At 51.8% G+C, this 24,211-nt stretch overlaps 1 protein-coding gene across 1 annotated transcript in view; it reads left to right on the top strand.

The window, feature by feature from the left end:
- AGBL2 (AGBL carboxypeptidase 2) overlaps nt 1–24,211 on the top strand; it is a 986,768-nt gene that overhangs the window by 299,478 nt on the left and 663,079 nt on the right. The window contains exons 8-9 of the mRNA XM_086959752.1: nt 6,677–7,459; nt 14,087–14,246. Coding sequence (XP_086815878.1) covers nt 6,677–7,459; nt 14,087–14,246 — 943 coding nt within the window. The remainder of the gene's footprint in view (nt 1–6,676; nt 7,460–14,086; nt 14,247–24,211) is intronic.

A 24,211-nucleotide genomic window follows, 5' to 3' on the forward strand; every position in this document is an offset into this window, starting at 1 on the left:
CCAACCTTATGCTTACAATACACCCTGCCATTGGGCCTACCATAGGGGTGACTCACATGAGGTAAAGGGAAGGTTTAGGGGCTAGCAAGTGTGTGCACTTGCCCAGCCAGCATGACAGTACCAGACTGCACGCTGGTTCTGCAATGGCGGACCTTAGGCTCATTTTACCAGGCCGCTTCTGTCGGTGGCACAACCAGTACTGCAAGCTCACCAGCAGCATTTGTATTTACAAGCCCTGGCACTCCTGATGCACTTTACTGGGGTCTGACAGTAAACCAAATAAGCCAATCATGGAAACCAATCACATATACATTTTACAGTAGGGAGCGCACATGCACTTTAGCACTGGCCAGCTGTGGCAAAGTGCCCAGAGTCATTAAGCCAGCAAAAACAGGTCAGAGAGAATATTGGAGGAAGGCAAAAAGTTCAGGGATGACCCTGCAGAGAGGGCCAAGTTCAACACAACCCCCTTCCAGCCAAAACGCAGGGTAGACCAATCACCACTGTGATGGGCTTCCCTGCTTAGGGCGATAGAACATGGACCTTACCCGCAACAGCAGGGGCATATTCCAGTTCTACGCAATCTGAACCCATTTCAATCCTCTGTCCATACTCTCAGGGTCCACCAAGCCAATCCATGGGGAGCCCTTCTCTTCATCAGTGGACGCCACCTGTGCAGCCTCTAACCTTAACTTGCTCACGGGTGTGTCCCAACTGACAGACATCAAGTCACAGTGGCCACAGACAGTAGTCAGGGATGAGACCCAGGCCTTATGCCTCTCAGGGCTCTCAAACCAATGTGGCGTTAGAGAGCGGGGGCAGTAGCCCCAGGTGCTTGGCATCCTTTGTCCACTCTCCCTCCTGTCATGTCAAGTATGACATCCTGGCACTGACCCACCAGCCCTTGGCCTGTAACCAGCGGCTGGACCAAAGACTGGGGTGGGCTCTCCCACACCCGGTCCTCCTCCTTCGGGCTCTGTACCCTCCCACCTGGAGTGGTACCCCTTCCAGAATTGTCAGGGCACCTGGGGCAGGTGACCTGCACAATTCGCCCACCAGTTCAGGGGTGCTATCCTGCAACTGGGGTACCAGGTCAGGGGGGACACCCTGCCCTAGCCCTCTAACTTAGGGTCTAAACCCTCAAGCCGCACCAGGGTCATAGGAGAGGACTCCCTCCCTCTGCACCCCCTTCCAGATGGCTGTACCCTTCCACCTGGAGTGGTACACCAAAAAGACAGACTGGTAGGGACACTGATTACAGATGTCCCTCCCTCCAGGTCAGGCAATCCTGCACCTGGCTTCCCAACTCAGGGACCCAACCCTGCAGTTGAACACTTGCCTGGCACACCAGGACTTCCTTGGGAGCGCGCATGCCCCCCCTGAGGGTAATACATAACTCCTGCGTTGTGTGCCAGTCTGCCTGGTGCAGATCTCCCGTCCCCTGTCCATCTGACAGTGCATGAAGATCCCCCAGGACAGAAGTGGTGTCACCATGGTCATTCTTTGGGGACACAGCCTTTCTGGCTGGCCTCTGTCCCACTGGTTCGTCCACTGGGGACTCTTTCCCCCTCTCACCCATCCATCTGGACCTCTGCACCCCCCCAACAGGAGCGGTACTGCTAGATACCAGAACTACTGGAGCTCTGCTTACAGAGTCTCCACGTTCTCTAGATACTGGGAGATCCTCGTCAAATGGCCTACAAGTACAGCCTAGGTCCCCGACCGGATGTTCCCTTAAAAAACCATCCAGGCCCTGAGACTGGGTTTCGGGTACCTTGGGACAGATCCCACACTCACTCCTCCTCTGAGGCAGGACGTGAGCCCCTACACCCCTCCCACTACACTGAGACCTAGCTGGGCTACACTGGACCTCTTCCATCACACAGGACTGGAAGTTACCTGAGCAACTCTTGTTGGAATCACTCCCCAATGCTTCTTCAGACCCTCTGGAATCCACCAAAGAGTCTGCCTCCAATGTGAGCTCCCTGGGGTCAGAGAACTCACTCTCTAACAGGTGTTGGAATAGCTCTGGAGAACAGGGACTTACAATATGCTCTCCCAGAATTGGATCACACAGCCCCCTACAAGGGTCAACCAAACTATCCTTCACCTCACCATCCAGTGCCTAACACACACATACCAGACCACTCTCCTGAGATTGGCAAGACAGTATCTGACTGTCTCTATCCCACAACCCACACTCTTCTGGGCGGTCTCCATACTCACATTCCAGGACCTCAACTTTGGGGGATCCCCTCTACCTGTACCTCTCATCTAGAGTCAGTAGAGTGTCCCTCCCACTACTAGGACCATGAACCCCTACGCCAGCTACCCTATTCCCTTCAGGGACACTGCGCACTACTGGAGCTATCTCATGTCATTGAACCTCCTGGTGTATGTTAATCCCCTCCAAGTCAGGTGCCACATCTCTGGGTGGGTGTACTACTCTCCCAGAAATAGATAACTGAATGTTGCTGCCACCATCTGAGCTGGACTCCATGTCACGGCAGCGGCAGACAAAGAACCCAAACAAGAATAACAGTTGTAATGCCACTAACCTGAGATATCTAGCCAGCAGGGACCACAGCTTGAAGGTAATCTTCCCTATACCCTATAGCGCTGACCCTCCCCGCGTGATACACACACAAGGGACAGGTAGCCCTTTGGGCAGGGGGAAGGAGGGTTTGATCGGGGAGGTAGTGTAGACACCCTTCGTGGTCTGGTCAGAGGATTGGGATGTCTTCAATACGGAAGTAACTCTAGAAACACAATAACACTCTATTAGGATAAGGATATGCGGGAGGAGATATGTCTCATAAACACTGAATACAGTGTATACGTACTGAAAGCCTTTTCTTGGGGAAGCGGGAATTCGGAGATAAACTCGGTAACAATTGAGAAGGGTTCTAGAGGCTGTTACCTCACAGCCTGGATCCGCAATAGTTCTGGCCACAATAGTCTCGCCCAAAGCAGTTATCAACACTGCTAGCGGCAAAGCTCCCTTCACAGTTTGTACACGTGTGGCCAAGTCAATATCATGCGTAACACAACGTACTAAATAATATGGCAGCACGGCCGTGCTCTAAACTAGCAGTCCTACCTCGGACTCGAGGAAGCAGAAAACGGGAATCAGCGGCTCCTCCAGCGGGAAAGAAAGCGTCCGCCCAACAACGTCTCGCGGCTCCTCCAGCGGGAAAGAAAGCGTCCGCCCAACAACGTCTCGCGGCTCCTCAGGAACAAATACGAAATGTAGCTCTGGTCCAACGCGGTGAGTACCAGGAAGGATTGACAAGCTCCGGGAAAATGGGAAGGGAGTGATTTATAGCCGCCTAGTGGTCGTGTTCCGCTTTGTCATGCCCCTAAGCTTTCTGGGAGATGTAGTGCTGCAGCCTACTCTTCCTCTATAGCTATGTGTAATCGCTACACTCCACCTCCAACCCAGCAAAGCTCAATCTCTGAGCTACACACATTTCTTGTTGCTGTGCTGGAACCCTCATGGCCTCAAGCCCCTCGAGCTCCAAGTCAAGTTTCCTCATCATCAAGTCATGCTTAAGCTGCATTTTCTTTTCTTCCAGGGCTAATGTCCTAGCTTCTAGCTCCAGTTGCCCATTTATTTCAAGTTTTGCTATCTCCATTTCGTGTATCCTGGTCTCCTCCTGTCTGCCAACTCCTCTGGCGACAGACATCGGGCAGAAACACTGCTACCCAACGGGGAGGTTGCCCACCTCCCTTCTGGACCCAGTGGTCCCTCCAGGGCAGGGCAAGGGACTTACTCCTAAAAATAACCCCTGCTCACCCTCTAGGTAGTGTGGCGCGAGCAGACAAGCTAAACTTCAGTGCGTTAGTAGTTAAGCATTTATGACCATACACAGTAACCTCTTGACCCACCACAAAAGGACACCAGTCTAGTGTTTGTAAAAATAAGTATTCTTTATGTAAATATATATCTCTATGTAGGCTTAATACAAGACCAGGATAACATTTCTTAAAAATGACCCACAAGATTGTTTAGGCAAAAGCGTTTCTCAAAAATCAATGCGTAGTTCTTTTAGTCGTGCGCGTGGCACACTCTTGGTCCGACTCCTTACACTGGGATCACAATGTCAAATGATCCTATCCGGTTGTTGCGGACCTCGGGATCCGTGGCGGGCACACACGGGGCACATACGGGGGCACAGTACCGTGAGAGGAGTGGAGTTCGGTTCGCAGGCGGTGTTCACTTGGGCAGGCACCCCTAAGTTGCTGGCGGCTCCTCCTGAGGTCAGGCCGGGCTCTGGCGGTGTCTCGATACGCGGCAGAGAGTAGGCGGACCTCGTGGAGCGGGGCGAGCGAGGCGGGATGCGGCCGGTGTTCACGGCGCACGCGCCGTACCTTCGGTGCTGGTGCTGTGAGGAAATGCGGGCAGGCGCTGCATGAGGCCACCAGTACGCGACGTACGGTAGCCTCTGGGTGTGCGGCGCGGCCCTCAAGAATCCAGAGGGCAGAGCGGGGCGGCCTGGAATGCTTTGTACGGGCCGTCCGGGGCTTCAGGCTGGTGTGATTCCGGCGGGAGGGGCGAGATGAGCTCAGTGCGATGCGAACAGGGGGGAGCGAGATGTGCGAGTGCGGGCGGCCCAGCGGGACGTAGGATGAGCGGCTCGAACTCGAGCGGGGCTCACACACGGCGGGGGCGGCCAGGCACAAGCGTCACGGCCCAAGGAGTGGGCAAGGTGCACTGGGGATCACGGCTCCAGCGGGGAAAAAGGGAAAAGGTCCACACCAGGCAGCAGGACTCAGTTCAGGGGGAAAGCTCGCTTCCAAGCCCTTGGAGATCGTTTTTTAGAAACTGCACAAGTAGATTTCAAAGAGTGTTTCTCAGTCCTTCTCCTCTCCTTCTTGCAGCAAGGCACCCACCACAGGCCAGTCCCCAAGGTCAGAGACAGTAGTCCTCCATGCAGCTTTCCCAGGTCCTTCTCTTCGGCAGAGGTTCTTCTTGGCGCAAACAGGATCTTATTTCTTAGGAGCAGGGCTCCTACTTTTATACACAAAATCCTTTGTTCTTTCATGCCAGGAGGGCCTTTGCCTAATCCAGTCCAGTCCCTGAGCACTTTGTTTTGCAGACTCTGGTTTCTCCTTTCAGTGAGCAGGGCAGGGACATGATACGCTCCGCAGGAGTGGAGCCAGCATTGTAGTGACAAGTACAGTCCAGGAGTACTCTGTTGACAGTCTTCCCCTCTCTCTTCACAAGGTGCAGGGTAGAGACATCAGACGCTCCCCAGGGGCCGGAGCCAGCATTGAGGTGGCAGAGCACAGCCCTATTCAGAGTCAAGCGGCACTCCCCCCACCCATCCTGGAGTAATCTCTCTATTACCACCTGTCAGCCCCAGCCTGTCTCCTGGTATTCCACCCGCCCTGTCACACACAGAAACCAGACAGCAGATACACATCAGAGCAGAGGCGGACTGAAATGGTTAGGCAAGCAAATACTAACTTTCTAAAAATAGTATTTGCAAACACAGGATATTAAAATAAACTTTACTAAAAGAAGTATTTTATTATTCTGAGTTCAGGCATACTAAACTTGACTTTCTACCATGCTCTCTGAGTCTATTAGGATTATAGAGTGTAATAATTCCAGCAGCCCATTCTGGCCTATGGAGAGTAGGTAGCCTTGCAATAGTGAAAAAAACGAAAATGGCTGTAATTCACTACTAGGACATGCCACACCCATCAGGGCTTGTCCTACCTTATGCTTACAATGCACCCTGCCCTTGGGCCTACCATAGGGGTGACTCACATGAAGTAAAGCGAAGGTTTAGGGGCTGGCAAGTGTGTGCACTTGCCCAACCAGCATGACAGTACCACACTGCACGCAGGTTCTGCAATGGCAGACCTTAGACACATTTTACTAGGCCGCTTCTGTGGGTGGCATAACCAGTGCTGCAGGCCCACTAGCAGCATTTGGATTTACAAGCCCTGGTACTCGTGGTGCACTTTACTGGGGCCTGACAGTAAACCAAATAAGCCAATCATGGAAACCAATTAATGTATACACTTTATAGTAGGGAGAGCATATGCACTTTAGCACTGGTCAGTAGTGGTAAAGTGCCCAGAGTCATTAAGCCAACAAAAACAGGTCAGAGAGAATATTGGAGGAAGGCAAAAAGTTCAGGGATGACCCTGCAGAGAGTGCCACGTCCAACAGAGGACCTCGCCTTCTTTTTGGCCAAGCTCATGGTGTGTGTGTCTAGTATTGTAGCCACAGACCAGCAGTGGCTTGGCATGTACTCAATTATGCAGTCTCTGCCTAGTGGTGTGTGTGTAGTTTGTAGGTTGGTGTTTTCTGTACTTGCCTAGGTTTCTGAGGTCTGATTGCTACTGGATGGATAACCCAGCTCTTGCTGCCTGTGAAGAGAGTGTTTTCTCCATATTTGTGTCTGGATTTATACTGTGACTGCCTTGTGTAGCCTAGGAGAGGATGCTGGTCTGAGGGTCTGGGAGGTCTGTGTTTGTGGCAGTGCTTTGAATGTGAGCCTGCACTAATCGCGGTCTGTATGATGGCGCTCATACTCGTTCTGCTCCATGATATCCTGTGAACGTTCCTCAGTTGTGTCCAGGAGGGGTTGTCTTCTTGACTTTGTTCACAATAATGCTGTGAAGTGTCCTCATTGCTTTTATTCTTCATCTCTCCTCACAGAGGGAAACACGAGTACGAACTGACCCTTCGCAACGACCTCTACACCTCAAAACACACACAATGGTTCTACTTCCAAGTCAAGAACACTAGGAAGGGGGTGGTCTATCGCTTCACCATCACCAACCTGATGAAGTCCTCCAGCCTGTACAACCTGGGCATGAAACCCCTGCTGTACTCCCAGACGGATGCCCAGACCAGAGGTGTGGGCTGGAGGAGAGAGGGCAGCGACATCAAGTACTACAAGAACCCCAGTGCAACGGAGGGCCCCTCGCTTTACTGCCTCACCTGGACTTGCCAGTTCCCTCATGATGATGACACGTGTTACTTTGCCCACTGCTACCCGTACACGTACTCAGATCTTCAGCGCCACCTCCAGAGTGTGGCCAACGACCCTGCGCAGTCACAGTACTGCAAGCTGCGACCCTTGTGCCGAAGCCTCGCGGGCAACACTGTCTACCTTCTCACCATCACTTCACCCTCACAACACTACCTTGAGGCTGCAGCAAAGAGAGCTGTGGTGGTGACTGCGAGGGTTCACCCTGGAGAGACCAACGGCTCTTGGATGATGAAGGGGTTCCTGGACTTCATCCTAAGTGACTCCCCAGACGCCCACCTTCTCCGGGAAATCTTCATATTCAAGGTGGTGCCAATGCTGAACCCCGATGGGGTGATTGTGGGTAACTACCGCTGCTCCCTGGCTGGGAGGGACATGAACAGGAATTACAGGACCATGCTGAAGGATTCCTTCCCCTGTGTGTGGCACACCCGAGCCATGGTCAAGAAGTGAGTTGTGTACGACAGCCAGTGTGTGGGCTTCTGAGGAGAAATAAGGCTCTAGAGATATAGTTGGCCTGCCCCACTGCTGAGGACTGGATTGGTGGAGGGTGTGGAGAGTGCGAGGGGCATGTTGTGGACTTGTGAGGTGAAACAGTGCTCCGGAGAGGTAGTTGGCCTATCACACTTCACGCTGCTGAGAGTTTGACTGCGGGAGGGTGGGGGGAGTGGTAGAGGGTGTGGAGGTAGTATCTGGGTTTTGGTTTGATCCTGTTTGGGAGACTGGCCGCGAGGGGTTTAGCAGACAATTGTAACCCACAGGCCTGGCACCTCAATAGAATCTGGGTAGATGGCATGAAGAGACGATGTATGTTTCATCTGGGAGGCAGAACACGATAATCAGGAGAATTAAGTGGGTCCATTCTACAAAGTAAAGCCCCAGGGTGATCCGCTGACATGTAAGAGGTGGCTGTGTTTTCAGATGGACCCTGAGTTGTTGCATGAGATGCTCCATAGGGCTGTAGTGTGTTTGCCACAGTGAGATTGAAGGGATTGAATGCCCCAGTCGTGGAGGGGGCACCGGTACAGTTACTCAGATCTGACTGTGAGTGTGTCTGACTTGTGCTTCAGCTCCCTCCCTGCCCCCAGTTAGGTAGTAACAGACAGCCATATTTGAGCAGCACTTGTCCTTAGATCTCTAAGCCCTGGTGCCACTTCAGCAGCTGCACTAAAGATCACTCTTCTCCTCAGGGGCTCAACACAAACATGAGAACAACTGAAACGACAAGTCATCCTGACACTCATGTCGTATGTGTAGCTGCATGGGTAGCTATTGTGTTTGTACATCTGTGGGTCGTTCTCACCACAGTTACGCCCTTCGCCTCTCCCTTCCTTCTGAGCCAGCTCACACTCAAGCAAGGAAGCCCAAGGAGTGGCCCCTTCCCTCCTAGAGATTTTCAGTGTGGAGAACCCTGCTTTCACCCTCTTCCTGAGTAAATGCTGTCATATCACACTCTGCCACTTTTCCATCATTTCTGGGACCGGGCCTGGAGAGAGAGGGAGGGAAGGAGGGTTGGAACATTTAAACTTGACATCCCTTTTGTCATGAGAGCTGCTGCAAACCTGTGAATGCGGACTTGTCTCTGGGCCTGATTGAAATCTTGGCAGATAGGATACTCTGGATTTCAAGAGCCATTGGATAGCATGCACTTGTTATGTGGCGATCGCAATATCTGGCACCTTTGGGACAGAGCATCCCATCCGGCAGGATCTAAATCAGGCCTTTAGTTACTGTTCAGGTGAGAGCCTCCTCTTAAGCTTTCTATACAGCGGAATCATTAGGGTTCGTCTGAGACAGCATCTCTCTCTGTGGAGCAGGTCAACCTCCAATGAGAGAGCATCTTTCTCTGTGGAGCAGGTCAACCTCCAATGAGAGAGCATCTCTTTCTGTAGAGCAGGTCAACCTCCAATCCAGCGGCATCATTGGTGGTCCTATGAGAGAGCATCTCTCTCTGTAGAGCAGGTCAACCTCCAATGAGAGAGCATCTCTTTCTGTAGAGCAGGTCAACCTCCAATCCAACGGCATCATTGGTGCTCCAATGAGATAGCATCTCTCTCTGTAGAGCAGGTCAACCTCCAATGAGATAGCATCTCTCTCTGTAGAGCAGGTCAACCTCCAATGAGATAGCATCTCTCTCTGTAGAGCAGGCCAACCTCCAATGAGAAAGCATCTCTCTCTGTAGAGCAGGCCAACCTCCAATGAGATCGCATCTCTCTCTCTGGTGAGCAGGTCAACCTCCAATCCAGCGGCATCATTGGTGGTCCTATGAGAGAGCATCTCTCTCTGTAGAGCAGGTCAACCTCCAATGAGAGAGCATCTCTTTCTGTAGAGCAGGTCAACCTCCAATCCAACGGCATCATTGGTGCTCCAATGAGATAGCATCTCTCTCTGTAGAGCAGGTCAACCTCCAATGAGATAGCATCTCTCTCTGTAGAGCAGGTCAACCTCCAATGAGATAGCATCTCTCTCTGTAGAGCAGGCCAACCTCCAATGAGAAAGCATCTCTCTCTGTAGAGCAGGCCAACCTCCAATGAGATCACATCTCTCTCTCTGGTGAGCAGGTCACCCTACAATGAGATAGCATCTCTTTCTGTATAGCAGGTCAACCTCCAATCCAGCGTCATCATTGGTGGTCCTATGAGAGAGCATCTCTCTCTGTAGAGCAGGTCAACCTCCAATGAGAGAGCATCTCTTTCTGTAGAACAGGTCAACCTCCAATCCAGCTGCATCATTGGTGGTCCTAGGAGAGAGCATCTCTCTCTGAAGAGCAGGTCAACCTCCAATGGAGCGGAATCATTGGTGTTTCTATGAGAGAGCATCTCTCTCTGTGGGGCAGGTCAACCTCCAATGAGATAGCATCTCTCTTTGTGGAGCAGGTCAACCTCCAATGAGATAGCATCTCTCTCTGTGGAGCAGGTCAACCTCCAATCCACGGAATCATTGGTGCTCCTATGAGAGAGCATCTCTTTCAGTAGAGCAGGTCAACCTCCAATGATATAGCATCTCTCTCTGTGGAGCAGGGCAACGTCCAATGAGATAGCATCTCTCTCTGTGGAGCAGGTCAACCTCTAATCCAGCGGCATCATTGGCGTTCCTAAGGAATAGCAAGGGACTCACGTCTGAGAATACCCTGGCACACTTATGGCGGCCAAAAGCTGTACAAAGGGGGCTAAAGAACGGTGATGGATTGAACCCAGATCTTTTGACTGGGTGTGAGTGTTTGATTGGTTCAGATGCTCCGTCCATTACCACCCCCTTTTGTACTGCTTTTGGCCACCATAAGTGTGGCAGGGTATGCTCAGACGTGAGTCCCTTGGTCACTTTGCCACTGGATTCAAGCAAGCCGGGCTGAAGACGGCTGGAATGCCAGAAACCGGTCCTCGGAAGCTTGTTTCCGGTCCAGGGAAGGCATGGCTTGGCAGTTCGGGCTGGACTGTTCCCATGAGGCACAGGGTCAGACTGATTTGCATAGAGCCATGTCTGAACTGGGGTGGCAGAGTGGGCTAAAGAACGGTGATGGAGTAAACCCAGATCTGTTGACTGGGTGTGAGTGTTTGTTGGTTCAGATGCTCCGTCCATTACCACCCCCTTTTGTACCGCTTTTGGCCACCATAAGTGTGGCAGGGTATGCTCAGACGTGAGTCCCTTGCTCACTTTGCCACTGGATTCAAGCAAGCCGGGCTGAAGACGGCTGGAATGCCAGAAACCGGTCCTCGGAAGCTTTTTTCCGGTCCAGGGAAGGCATGGTTTGGCAGTTCGGGCTGGACTGTTCCCATGAGGTACAGGGTCAGACTGATTTGCATATAGCCATGTCTGAACTGGGGTGGCAGAGTTGCCTAAAGAACGGTGATGGATTAAACCCAGATCTTTTGACTGGGTCTGAGTGTTCGATTGGTTCAGATGCTCCGTCCATTACCACCCCCTTTTGTACCGCTGATCGTGTGATGGGCAACGCTCTCATCCTGGTGTTTGATGTTTGCTTGTGTGATGGCTGACGCCCTCTCTTCCTGGTGTTTGATGTTTGCTTGTGTGATGGCTGACGCCCTCTCTTCCTGGTGTTTGATGTTTGCGTGTGTGATGTCCGATGCTCCCTTCCTGCTGCTTGATGTTTGTTTTTGTGATGGCCGATGCTCCCTTCCTGGTGCTTGATGTTTGCTTGTGTGATGGCCGACACGCTCTCTTCCTGGTGTTTGATAATTGCTTGTGTGATGGATGATGCTCCCTTCCTGGTGCTTGCTGTTTGCCTGTGTGATGGCCGATGCTCCCTTCCTGGTGCTTGATGTTTGCTTGTGTGATGGCCGATGCTCCCTTCCTCGTGTTTGATATTTACTTGTGTGATGGCCAACGCTCTCTTCCTGGTGTTTGATATTTGCTTGTTTGATAGCCGACTCGCTCTCTTCCTGGTGTTTGGTGTTTGCTTGTGTGATAGTCAGCGGCCTCTCTTCCTGGTGTTTGATGTTTGATCGTGTGATGGGCGACGCTCTCTTCCTGGTGTTTGATATTTGCTTGTGTAATGGCTGATGCGCCCTTCCTGGTGTTTGATGTTTGCTTGTGTGATGGCCGACACGCTCTCTTCCTGGTGTTTGATATTTGCTTGTGTGATGGCTGATGCTCCCTTCCTGGTGCTTGATGTTTGCTTATGTGATGGCTGATGCACTCTTTTCCTGGTGTTTGATACTTACTTGTGTGATGGCCGACGCACTCTCTTCCTGGTGTTTGATGTTTGCTTGTGTGATGGCCGACACGCTCTCTTCCTGGTGTGTGATATTTACTTGTGTGATGGCCGACTCGCTCTCTTCCTGGTGTTTGATGTTTGCTTGTGTGATGGCCAAATCCCTCCCTTCCTCGTGTTTGATGTTTGCTTGTGTGATGGCCAACGCCCTCTCTTCCTGGTGTTTGATGTTTGCTTGTGTGATGGCCGACTATCTCTCTTCCTGGTGTTTGATATTTGCTTGTGTGATGGCCGTCGCCCTCTCTTCCTGGTGTTTGATGTTTGCTTGTGTGATGGCTGACTCACTCTCTTCCTGATGTTTGGTGTTTGCTTGTGTGATGGCCGACGGCCTCTCTTCCTGGTGTTTGATGTTTGCTTGTGTGATGGCCGACTCGCTCTCTTCCTGATGTTTGATAGTTGCTTGTGTGATGGCCGACGGCCTCTCTTCCTGGTGTTCGATGTTTGCTTGTGTGATGGCCGATGCCATCTCTTCCTGGTGTTTGCTGTTTGCTTGTGTGATGGCCGACGCCATCTCTTCCTGGTGTTTGATGTTTGCTTGTGTGATGGCCGACGCCCTCTCTTCCTGGTGTTTGATATTTGCTTGTGTGATGTCCGATGCCCTCTCTTCCTGGTGTTTGATGTTTGATTGTGTGATGGCTGATGCTCCCTTCCTGGTGCTTGATGTTTGCTTATGTGATGGCTGATGCACTCTTTTCCTGGTGTTTGATACTTACTTATGTGATGGCCGACTCACTCTCTTCCTGGTGTTTGATGTTTGCTTGTGTGATGGCCAAATCCCTCCCTTTCTCGTGTTTGATGTTTGCTTGTGTGATGGCCGACACGCTCTCTTCCTGGTGTTTGATGTTTGCTTGTGTGATGGCTGACTCGCTCTCTTCCTGATGTTTGGTGTTTGCTTGTGTGATGGCCGACACGCTCTCTTCCTGGTGTTTGATGTTTGCGTGTGTGATGGCCGACTCGCTCTCTTCCTGATGTTTGATAGTTGCTTGTGTGATGGCCGACGGCCTCTCTTCCTGGTGTTCGATGTTTGCTTGTGTGATGGTCGACTCGCTCTCTTCCTGATGTTTGATAGTTGCTTGTGTGATGGCCGACGGCCTCTCTTCCTGGTGTTTGCTGTTTGCTTGTGTGATGGCCGACGCCCTCTCTTCCTGGTGTTTGATGTTTGCTTGTGTGATGGCCGACGCCCTCTCTTCCTGGTGTTTGATGTTTGCTTGTGTGATGGCTGGCTCGCTCTCTTCCTGATGTTTGATAGTTGCTTGTGTGATGGCCGACGGCCTCTCTTCCTGGTGTTCGATGTTTGCTTGTGTGATGGCCGACTCGCTCTCTTCCTGATGTTTGATAGTTGCTTGTGTGATGGCCGACGGCCTCTCTTCCTGGTGTTTGCTGTTTGCTTGTGTGATGGCCGACGCCCTCTCTTCCTGGTGTTTGATGTTTGCTTGTGTGATGGCCGACGCCCTCTCTTCCTGGTGTTTGATGTTTGCTTGTGTGATGGCTGACTCGCTCTCTTCCTGATGTTTGGTGTTTGCTTGTGTGATGGCCGACACGCTCTCTTCCTGGTGTTTGATGTTTGCGTGTGTGATGGCCGACTCGCTCTCTTCCTGATGTTTGATAGTTGCTTGTGTGATGGCCGGCGGCCTCTCTTCCTGGTGTTCGATGTTTGCTTGTGTGATGGCCGACTCGCTCTCTTCCTGATGTTTGATAGTTGCTTGTGTGATGGCCGACGGCCTCTCTTCCTGGTGTTTGCTGTTTGCTTGTGTGATGGCCGACTCGCTCTCTTCCTGATGTTTGATAGTTGCTTGTGTGATGGCCGACGGCCTCTCTTCCTGGTGTTTGATGTTTGCTTGTGTGATGGCCGACGCCCTCTCTTCCTGGTGTTTGATGTTTGCTTGTGTGATGGCCGACACGCTCTCTTCCTGGTGTTTGATGTTTGATTGTGTTATGGCCGATGCTCCCTTCCTGGTGTTTAATGTTTGCTTGTGTGTTGGCCGACACGCTCTCTTCCTGGTGTTTGATGTTTGATTGTGTTATGGCCGATGCTCCCTTCCTGGTGTTTAATGTTTGCTTGTGTGTTGGCCGACGCCCTCTCTTCCTGGTGTTTGATGTTTGCTTGTGAGATGGCCGACTAGCTCTCTTCCTGGTGTTTGATATTTGCTTGTGTGATGGCTGACGCTCTCTTCCTGTTGTTTGATGTTTGCTTGTGATGGCTGACAATCCTCCCATCCAGGTTTTTAATCTTTACTCATGTGGTATCATATTCTTTCCTTCCTAGTAGCTGTTGTGGTATTTACTTATAATCGAGGCCTTGTATCTGATGGTGAATTTCTGTATATTTTTCCTTTCTATAAAGGCTCTTGTCAGAGCGGGAGGTGCTGCTGTACTGTGACTTCCATGGACACAGCCGTAAGAGTAACGTCTTCATGTATGGCTGCAACAACAAGCACCAGCAGGCGCAGCAGCTCCATGAGAGGGTCTTCCCGCTCATGCTGGGCAAGAATGCACCAGATCAGGTACACAAGTGGTTAAATAGTATCCTTGCTTGTGCTGGTGGATCCAATAACTACAGCTCACCTCTTCCCCTTCAGCTGAAGCTGACCATCTCAAAGCACCATCTTACCTCTCAATGAGACCACTCACCACAGCCAATCTCCTTTGATACCCACTACCCCTCAGACAACAGCTCCTCTACCTTTTCTACTCTGCTATTCCCACCACCACAGATAATGTACTCCTCCACTGTCAACTACCCCCACTCACCAGAGGTAATCTCTTATTCTCCCGCTGCTAGGTCCACCTCCTCAGCTAACGTACTCCTCCTCTCTGAGATAACCCCACTCATCCAAGCTCACTACTTCTCCCTCAGTCAAGGGCAGCGTTCCCAAAGCACCCCTGAACTCTCAGTGCACTTACTCACCACAGATAATCTACTCCGCCGCCATCTGCGCCCCCACCCAGCACAGCTCATCTATTCTCTCATCTGTGGGCAGCCACCCCAGGGCTCCCTTTCACCTCCAAGTGAACCTCACTCGTCTACTCCTCCTCTGTCAGCTACGCCACCCACCACAGCTCACCTTTTCTCTCTCAACTGAAGCCACCCAGCACAGAGATCCAACAGTTAACCCACAATCCATAACTAATCTACCCCTTCTCTCAGCTAACCCTAACAAACACAGCAAATCTACCTCTTCTCACTTAACTAACCGATTCACCACATACTCCACATAACCACTCTGGTCCCAGTTAACTCCACTCACCACATCTAACCTCTTCCCTCTATGCTAACTCCACCCCCCACAGATAAGTACAGCCCACCTAATGCCTTTCAGTTAACCCTATCCACTACCGCTAACTCAACCCACCACAGCTAACCCTTCAGCTAATTCCACCACAACAGATGCGCACAGCAAACCATTACCCTAAGCCCACCGATTCTTGAGATCCCACCTCTTCACTTTCAGTTACCCGTTCCTATTTCCACAGAAATCGTCAACTAAATTGGCTTCTAAGTTAGGTACATGTTTTGTAAATCAAGCCAGAACTAGAACATCATAATATCTAGCAATGGAGCTCACTTCATGAACTGTCATCCTGAGTTCGTCAAATTGCACAGCATCAGCATACGAGTTTTACAGGCAGGGATCAGGTGCTGTGGGTGAGTGTACTGTATCAGCATCAAGCTGTACAGGTTGGCATCAGATGCTGTGGGTGAGTGCATTGTATTAGCCCAGAGCTCTACAGGCAGGCATCAGATGCTGGGGGTGAGTGCACTGTATCAGCACCAAGCTCTGCAGGCAGACATCAGATACAGTGAGTGAGTGCATTGTGTCAGCACCCGGGCTCTATAGGCCGGTATCAGATGCTGTGAGTGAGTACATTGTGTCAGCACCCGGGCTCTACAGGCTAGGTATCAGATGCTGTGAGTGAGTGCATTGTGTCAGCACCCGGGCTTTACAGGCCGGTATCAGATGCTGTGAGGGAGTGCATTGTGTCAGCACCCGGGCTCTACAGGCCGGTATTAGATGCTGTGAGTGAGTACATTGTGTCAGCACCCAGGCTCTACAGGCCGGTGTCAGATGCTGTGAGTGAGTGTATTGTGTCAGCACCCGGGCTCTACAGGCAGGTATCAGATGCTGTGAGTGAGTGCATTGTGTCAGCACCCAGGCTCTACAGGCCAGTATCAGATGCTGTGAGTGAGTGCATTGTGTCAGCACCCACGCTCTACAGGCCGGTATCAGATGCTGTGAGTGAGTGCACTGTGTCAGCACCCGGGCTCTACAGGCCAGTATTAGATGCTGTGAGTGAGTACATTGTGTCAGCACCCAGGCTCTACAGGTCGGTATCAGATGCTGTGAGTGAGTACATTGTGTCAGCACCCGGGCTCAACAGGCCGGTATCAGATGCTATGAGTGAGTGCATTGTGTCAGCACCCGGGCTCTACAGGCCGGTATTTGATGCTGTGAGTGAGTACATTGTGTCAGCACCCGGGCTCAACAGGCCGGTATCAGATGCTATGAGTGAGTGCATTGTGTCAGCACCCGGGCTCTACAGGCCGGTATTTGATGCTGTGAGTGAGTGCATTGTTTCAGCACCCGGGCTCAACAGGCCGGTATCAGATGCTATGAGTGAGTGCATTGTGTCAGCACCCGGGCTCTACAGGCCGGTATTTGATGCTGTGAGTGAGTACATTGTGTCAGCACCCGGGCTCAACAGGCCGGTATCAGATGCTGTGAGTGAGTGCATTGTGTCAGCACCCGGGCTCTACAGGCAGGTAGCAGATGCTGTGAGTGAGTGCATTGTATCAGCACCTGAGCTCTACAGGCAGGTATCACATGCTGTGAGTGAGTGCATTGTATCAGCACCTGAGCTCTACAGGCAGGTATCACATGCTGTGAGTGAGTGCATTGTGTCAGAACCCGGGCTTTACAGGCCGGTATCAGATGCTGTGAGTGAGTGCATTGTGTCAGCACCCGGGCTCTACAGGCCGGTATTAGATGCTGTGAGTGAGTGCATTGTTTCAGAACCCGGGCTTTACAGGCCGGTATCAGATGCTGTGAGTGAGTGCATTGTGTCAGCACCCGGGCTTTACAGGCCGGTATCAGATGCTGTGAGTGAGTGCATTGTGTCAGCACCCGGGCTCTACAGGCCGGTATTAGATGCTGTGAGTGAGTGCATTGTTTCAGAACCCGGGCTTTACAGGCCGGTATCAGATGCTGTGAGTGAGTGCATTGTGTCAGCACCTGGGCTCTACAGGCCGGTATCAGATGCTGTGAGTGAGTGCATTGTATCAGCACCTGAGCTCGACAGGCAGGTATCACATGCTGTGAGTGAGTGCATTGTATCAGCACCTGAGCTCTACAGGCAGGTATCAGATGCTGTGAGTGAGTGCATTGTGTCAGCACCCGGGCTCTGCAGGCAGGTAGCAGATGCTGTGAGTGAGTGCATTGTATCAGCACCTGAGCTCTACAGGCAGGTATCACATGCTGTGAGTGAGTGCATTGTGTCAGAACCCGGGCTTTACAGGCCGGTATCAGATGCTGTGAGTGAGTGCATTGTGTCAGCACCTGAGCTCTACAGGCAGGTATCACATGCTGTGAGTGAGTGCATTGTGTCAGAACCCGGGCTTTACAGGCCGGTATCAGATGCTGTGAGTGAGTGCATTGTATCAGCACCTGAGCTCTACAGGCAGGTATCACATGCTGTGAGTGAGTGCATTGTGTCAGAACCCGGGCTTTACAGGCCGGTATCAGATGCTGTGAGTGAGTGCATTGTGTCAGCACCTGGGCTCTACAGGCCGGTATCAGATGCTGTGAGTGAGTGCATTGTATCAGCACCTGAGCTCTACAGGCAGGTATCACATGCTGTGAGTGAGTGCATTGTGTCAGAACCCGGGCTTTACAGGCCGGTATCAGATGCTGTGAGTGAGTGCATTGTATCAGCACCTGAGCTCTACAGGCAGGTATCACATGCTGTGAGTGAGTGCATTGTGTCAGAACCCGGGCTTTACAGGCCGGTATCAGATGCTGTGAGTGAGTGCATTGTGTCAGCACCCGGGCTCTACAGGCCGGTATTAGATGCTGTGAGTGAGTACATTGTGTCAGCACCCGGGCTCTACAGGCCGGTATCAGATGCTGTGAGTGAGTGTATTGTGTCAGCACCCGGGCTCTACAGGCAGGTATCAGATGCTGTGAGTGAGTGCATTGTGTCAGCACCTGGGCTCTACAGTCCGGTATCAGATGCTGTGAGTGAGTACATTGTGTCAGCACCCAGGCTCTACAGGCCGGTATCAGATGCTGTGAGTGAGTGCATTGTGTCAGCACCCGGGCTCTACAGGCCAGTATTAGATGCTGTGAGTGAGTACATTGTGTCAGCACCCAGGCTCTACAGGCTGGTATCAGATGCTGCGAGTGAGTGCATTGTGTCAGCACCCGGGCTCTACAGGCAGGTATCAGATGCTGTGAGTGAGTGCATTGTGTCAGCACCCGGGCTCTACAGGCAGGTAGCAGATGCTGTGAGTGAGTGCATTGTGTCAGAACCCGGGCCCTATAGGCCGGTATCAGATGCTGTGAGTGAGTGAATTGTGTCAGCACCCGGGCTCTACAGGCAGGTAGCAGATGCTGTGAGTGAGTGCATTGTTTCAGGACCCGGGCTTTACAGGCCGGTATCAGATGCTGTGAGTGAGTGCATTGTGTCAGCACCCGGGCTCTACAGGCCGGTATCAGATGCTGTGAGTGAGTGCATTGTGTCAGCACCCGGGCTCTGCAGGCCGGTATTAGATGCTGTGAGTGAGTACATTATGTCAGCACCCGGGCTCTACAGACCGGTATCAGATGCTGTGAGTGAGTGCATTGTGTCAGCACCTGGGATCTACAGGCAGGTATCAGATGCTGTGAGTGAGTGCATTGTGTCAGCACCCGGGCTCTACAGGCAGGTAGCAGATGCTGTGAGTGAGTGCATTGTGTCAGAACCCGGGCTTTACAGGCCAGTATCAGATGCTGTGAGTGAGTGCATTGTGTCAGCACCCGGGCTTTACAGGCTGGTATCAGATGCTGTGAGTGAGTACATTGTGTCAGCACCCAGGCTCTAGAGGCCGGTATCAGATGCTGTGAGTGAGTGCATTGTGTCAGCACCCGGGCTCTACAGGCCGATATTAGATGCTGTGAGTGAGTGCATTGTGTCAGCACCCGGGCTCTAAAGGCAGGTATCAGAAGCTGTGAGTGAGTGCATTGTATCTGCACCCAGGCTCTACAGGCTGGTATCAGATGCTGTGAGTGAGTGCATTGTGTCAGCACCCGGGCTCTACAGGCCGGTATCAGATGCTGTGAGTGAGTGCACTGTGTCAGCACCCGGGCACTACAGGCCAGTATCAGATGCGTACATTGTATCCCCCTCTGAGCTCTGCAGTCAGGGCTCAGATACTGTGGGTGAGTGCACTGTATCAGCTCCAAGCTCTGTAGCGAGCTGAAAGAGCATGGAGGGTAACATATGACACTCAGGCCAGGGAACTGTTTTTAGAAAAAAGGCGGCTGCATCATAGGCTGATTAAAAAGTCCAAGGCGGCCTTCTATGCAGGGAAAATTCTAGGGGCAAAGAACTCTGCAAAAGAGCTCTTCTGCATTTACAAGTCTTTGACTACTATAGACTCGTCTGCAGACCCGGAGAGTTGTTCGACGGAAACATGCGATGGCATCGCCGATTATTTCTCCACTAAAGTTGAAAAAATCTCCTCGACCTTCCCTAACCCTCCCCCCATAGGGGCTGAGTTTGAGGTAACATCTGAGGGCACGGAGATTTCGGGGCTCCTCACAGACTTCATCACTCCCCCTCTTGAAGAGCTAGTCAGGGTATGTCTCTCTGTAAAATCTGGCTCCCCTTTGGATCCGGTGTCCCCTAAACGGTTGGGGGACAGCTTGGAGGTCCTGGAGCCCTACATAAGGCATGTCCTGGATGTCTCCTTTAAGTCTGGCATGCTACCCAAGGGGTGGAAACAGGCAGTGGTGCTCCCTCTCCGGAAGAAACCTCACATTAGTTTTGAGGTGGTAGAAAATCTGAGGCCCATCTCACTCCTGCCTTTTTTGTCCAAAGTGGCTGAGAAGGTGGTAAACACCCAAATTATGGAATATGTGGAGGAGGCGGGCTTGCTCCACACTACGCAGTTTGGCTTTAGACCGCGCCACTCAACAGAGTCTGCACTACTGATGGCAACAGAACATCTGAGACAGGGTGTAGATGAGGGGCAAACGATGGCCTTGATCCTGTTAGACCTCAGCGCGGCGTTCGACACTGTAGCGCATTCCACCTTGCTACAGTGTCTGAACAGAGGTGGCATCGCTAACACTGCGCTGAGGTGGATCCAGGCCTTCCTAACAGGAAGAAGCTTCCAAGTGAGGCAGGGCGACTGCTCCTCCAAAGGGGTACTTTTGGGCCAGGGCGTGCCTCAGGGCTCGTCCCTGAGCCCGACCCTTTTTAATTTGTACGTAGCGCCTGTTGCCTCCATTGTAGAGAGTCATGGCCTCCAAATGGTATCTTATGCCGATGACACGCAACTGGTCATCTCCCTGTCGCATGCGCCCTGTCTTGCTGCTGATGGCTTCCGATCGTGCATGAAAGATCTTGCCGATTGGATGGCCATGAATTGCTTGAAACTCAACGGCAGCAAGACAGAGGTGCTGGTGGTGGGGAGAGCCCAGTCTGCTTGGTCGTCGGCTTGGTGGCCATCCTGTCTAGGACCGACCCCCACCCCTTGCCAGGAGGCAAAAAACCTAGGAGTATGGTTTGATGCGGGTCTCACTTTTGGGCCCCAAATCAACCGTGTGGTGGGCATGTGTTTTGGGGTCCTGAAAAGGCTGAGGAAAGTCCTTGAATTACTGCCGATGGAAGCTCGTAAAACCCTGGTACATGCATTGGTGACCGCAAGGTTGGACTATGCGAACTTGCTATATCTGGGGGCACCGGGAAAGAGTTTTGGTCGCCTTCAAGTGCTGCAAAATGCAGCAGCACGTTTGATCCTCAGGTTGCCCAAAAGGGCGCCTTCGAAGGAGGCCCTGCAGAAGTTATATTGGCTCCCTGTGAGGAGCAGAGTTGAGTACAAGGCCCTCTGCACCTGCCATCGGATTTTGAATGGCAGGGCACCTAGACCTCTGCAGAGCCTGATTGAATCCTACGAACCTGCCCGAGCGCTAAGATCTGCGGGTGGGGGACTGCTGAGGATCCCCAAGGTGAAGAAAGCCCGCATGGGAGGCAGATCCTTTAGGTATTTAGCGTCAAACCATTGGAACAAACTCCCAGTGGATCTACGATTGGAACCAGCAGAAACTAGGTTCCGAGCTAAATTAAAAACTTACCTCTATGTCAAATAACTGTCTGCCCTGCAGCTAAAAAAACCCTGCTTTCCGCCTCTCTCATCTTAGCGCGGGGACACGCCGGTGTGCGTAACTCAGCGCTCTACAAATGCCCCTATTATTATTATTATTATTATAGGTATCCGATTCAGTGTGTGAGTGCGCTGTATCAGCACCAAGCTCTGTAGGCAGGTATCGGATGCTGCGAGTGAGTGCATTGTATCTGCACCTGAGCTCTACAGATGCTGTGAGTGAGTGCATTGTATCAGCACCCGGGCTCTATAGGCCGGTATCAGATGCTTTGAGTGAATGCACTGTATCAGCACCCGGGCTCTATAGGCCGGTATCAGATGCTGTGAGTGAGTGCATTGTATCAGCACCCGGGCTCTACAGGCAGGTATCAGATGCTGTGAGTGTGCATTGTATCAGCACCTGAGCTCCACAGGCCGGTATCAGATGCTGTGAGTGAGTGCATTGTATCAGCACCCGGGCTCTACAGGCAGGTATCAGATGCTGTGAGTGAGTGCATTGTATCTGCACCCGGGCTCTATAGGCCGGTATCGGATGAGTACATTGTATCCCCCTCCGAGCTCTACAGGCAGGTTTCAGATGCTGTGAGCGAGTGCATTTTATCTGCACCCGGGCTGTATAGGCCGGTATCGGATGAGTACATTGTATCCCCCTCCGAGCTCTACAGGCAGGTTTCAGATGCTGTGAGCGAGTGCATTGTATCTGCACCCAGGCTCTACAGGCAGGTATCAGATGCTGTGAGTGAGTGCATTGTATCTACACCCGGGCTCTATAGGCCGGTATCAGATGCTGTGAGTGAGTGCATTGTATCTGCATAAAGCTCTACAGGCAGGTATCAAATACTGTGAGTAAATACATTGTGTCAGCACCCGGGCTCTATAGGCCGGTATCAGATGCTGTAAGTGAGTCCATTGTGTCAGCACCCGGGCTCTACAGGCCGGTATCAGATGAGTACATTGTATCCCCCTCGGAGCTCTACAGGCAGGTTTTAGATACTGTGAGCGAGTGCATTGCACCATCACCCGGGCTCTGCAGGAAGGTTTCAGATGCTGTAAGTGAATGCATTGTATCTGCATCAAGCTCTACAGGCAGGTATCAGATGCTGTGAGTGAGTGCATTGTATCAGCACCCGGGCTCTATAGGCTGGTATCAGATGATGTGAGTGAGTGCATTGTATCTGCATCAAGCTCTACAGGCAGGTATCAGATGCTGTGAGTGAGTGCATTGTATCAGCACCCGGGCTCTATAGGCTGGTATCAGATGCTGTGAGTGAGTGCATTGTATCTGCATCAAGTTCTACAGGCAGGTATCAGATGCTGTGAGTGTGCATTGTAACAGCACCTGAGCTCTACAGGCAGGTATCAGCTGCTGTGAGTGAGTGCATTGTATCTGCACCCCGGCTCTATAGGCCGGTATCAGATGCTTTGAGTGAGTGCATTGTATCTGCACCCGGCTCTATAGGCTGGTATCAGATGCTGTGAGTGAGTGCATTGTATCTGCATCAAGTTCTACAGGCAGGTATCAGATGCTGTGAGTGTGCATTGTAACAGCACCTAAACTCTACAGGCAGATATCAGATGCTGTGAGTGAGTGCATTGTATCAGCACCTGAGCTCTACAGGCAGGTATCAGATGCTGTGAGTGAGTGCATTGTATCAGCATCCAGGCTCTACAGGTAGGTATCAGATGCTGTGAGTGAGTGCATTGTATCTGCACCCACGCTCTACAGGCAGGCATCAGATGCTGTGAGTGAGTGCATTGTATCTGCACCCGGGCTCTATAGGCCGGTATCGGATGAGTACATTGTATCCCCCTTAGAGCTCTACAGGCAGGTATCAGCTGCTGTGAGTGTGTGCATTGTATCTGCACCTGGGCTCCATAGGCCGGTATCAGATGCTGTGAGTGAGTGCATTGTATCTACATCCGGGCTCTATAGGCCGGTATTAGATGCTGGGAGTGAGTGCATTTTATCTGCATCAAGTTCTACAGGCAGGTGTCAGATGTTGTGAGTGAGTGCATTGTATCTGCACCCGGGCTCTATAGGCCGGGATCAGATGCTGTGAGTGAGTGCATTGTATCTGCACCCGGGCTCTATAGGCCAGTATCGGATGAGTACATTGTATCCCCCTTAGAGCTCTACAGGCAGGTATCAGCTGCTGTGAGTGAGTGCATTGTATCTGCACCTGGGCTCCATAGGCTGGTATCAGATGTTGTGAGTGAGTGCATTGTATCTACACCCGGGCTCTATAGGCCGGTATCAGATGCTGTGAGTGAGTGCATTGTATCTGCACCCAGGCTCTACAGGCAGGAATCAGATGCTGTGAGTGAGTGCATTGTATCTGCATCTGAGCTCTACAGGCAGGTGTCAGATGCTGTGAGTGAGTGCATTCTATCTGTACCCGGGCTCTATAGGCCGGGATCAGATGCTGTGAGTGAGTGCATTGTATCTACACCTGGGCTCTATAGGCCGGTATCAGATGCTTTGAGTGAGTGCATTGTATCTACACCCGGGCTCTATAGGCCGGTATCAGATGCTGTGAGTGAGTGCATTGTATCTACACCCGGGCTCTATGGGCCGGTATCAGATGCTGTGAGTGAGTGCATTGTATCTGCACCCAGGCTCTATAGGCCGGTATCAGATGCTGTGAGTGAGTGCATTGTATCAGCACCCGGGCTCTATAGGCCGGTATCGGATGAGTACATTGTATCCCCCTTAGAGCTCTACAGGCAAGTTTCAGATGCTGTGAGTGAGTGCATTGTATCTGCACCCAGACTCTACAGGCAGGAATCAGATGCTGTGAGTGAGTGCATTGTATCTGCACCTGAGCTCTACAGGCAGGTGTCAGATGCTGTGAGTGAGTGCATTGTATCTGCACCGGGGTTCTATAGGCCGGGATCAGAACCTGTGAGTGAGTGCATTGTATCTACACCCGGGTTCTATAGGCCGGTTTCAGATGCTTTGAGTGAGTGCATTGTATCTGCACCCGGACTCTATAGGCCGGTATCAGATGCTGTGAGTGAGTGCATTGTATCTGCACCCAGGCTCTACAGGCAGGTATCAGATGCTGTGAGTGAGTGCATTGTATCTGCACCCAGGCTCTATAGGCC

The sequence above is a fragment of the Lissotriton vulgaris genome, chromosome 2_2, assembly GCF_964263255.1.
Source record: "Lissotriton vulgaris chromosome 2_2, aLisVul1.2, whole genome shotgun sequence".
Lineage (NCBI taxonomy): Eukaryota > Metazoa > Chordata > Amphibia > Caudata > Salamandridae > Lissotriton > Lissotriton vulgaris.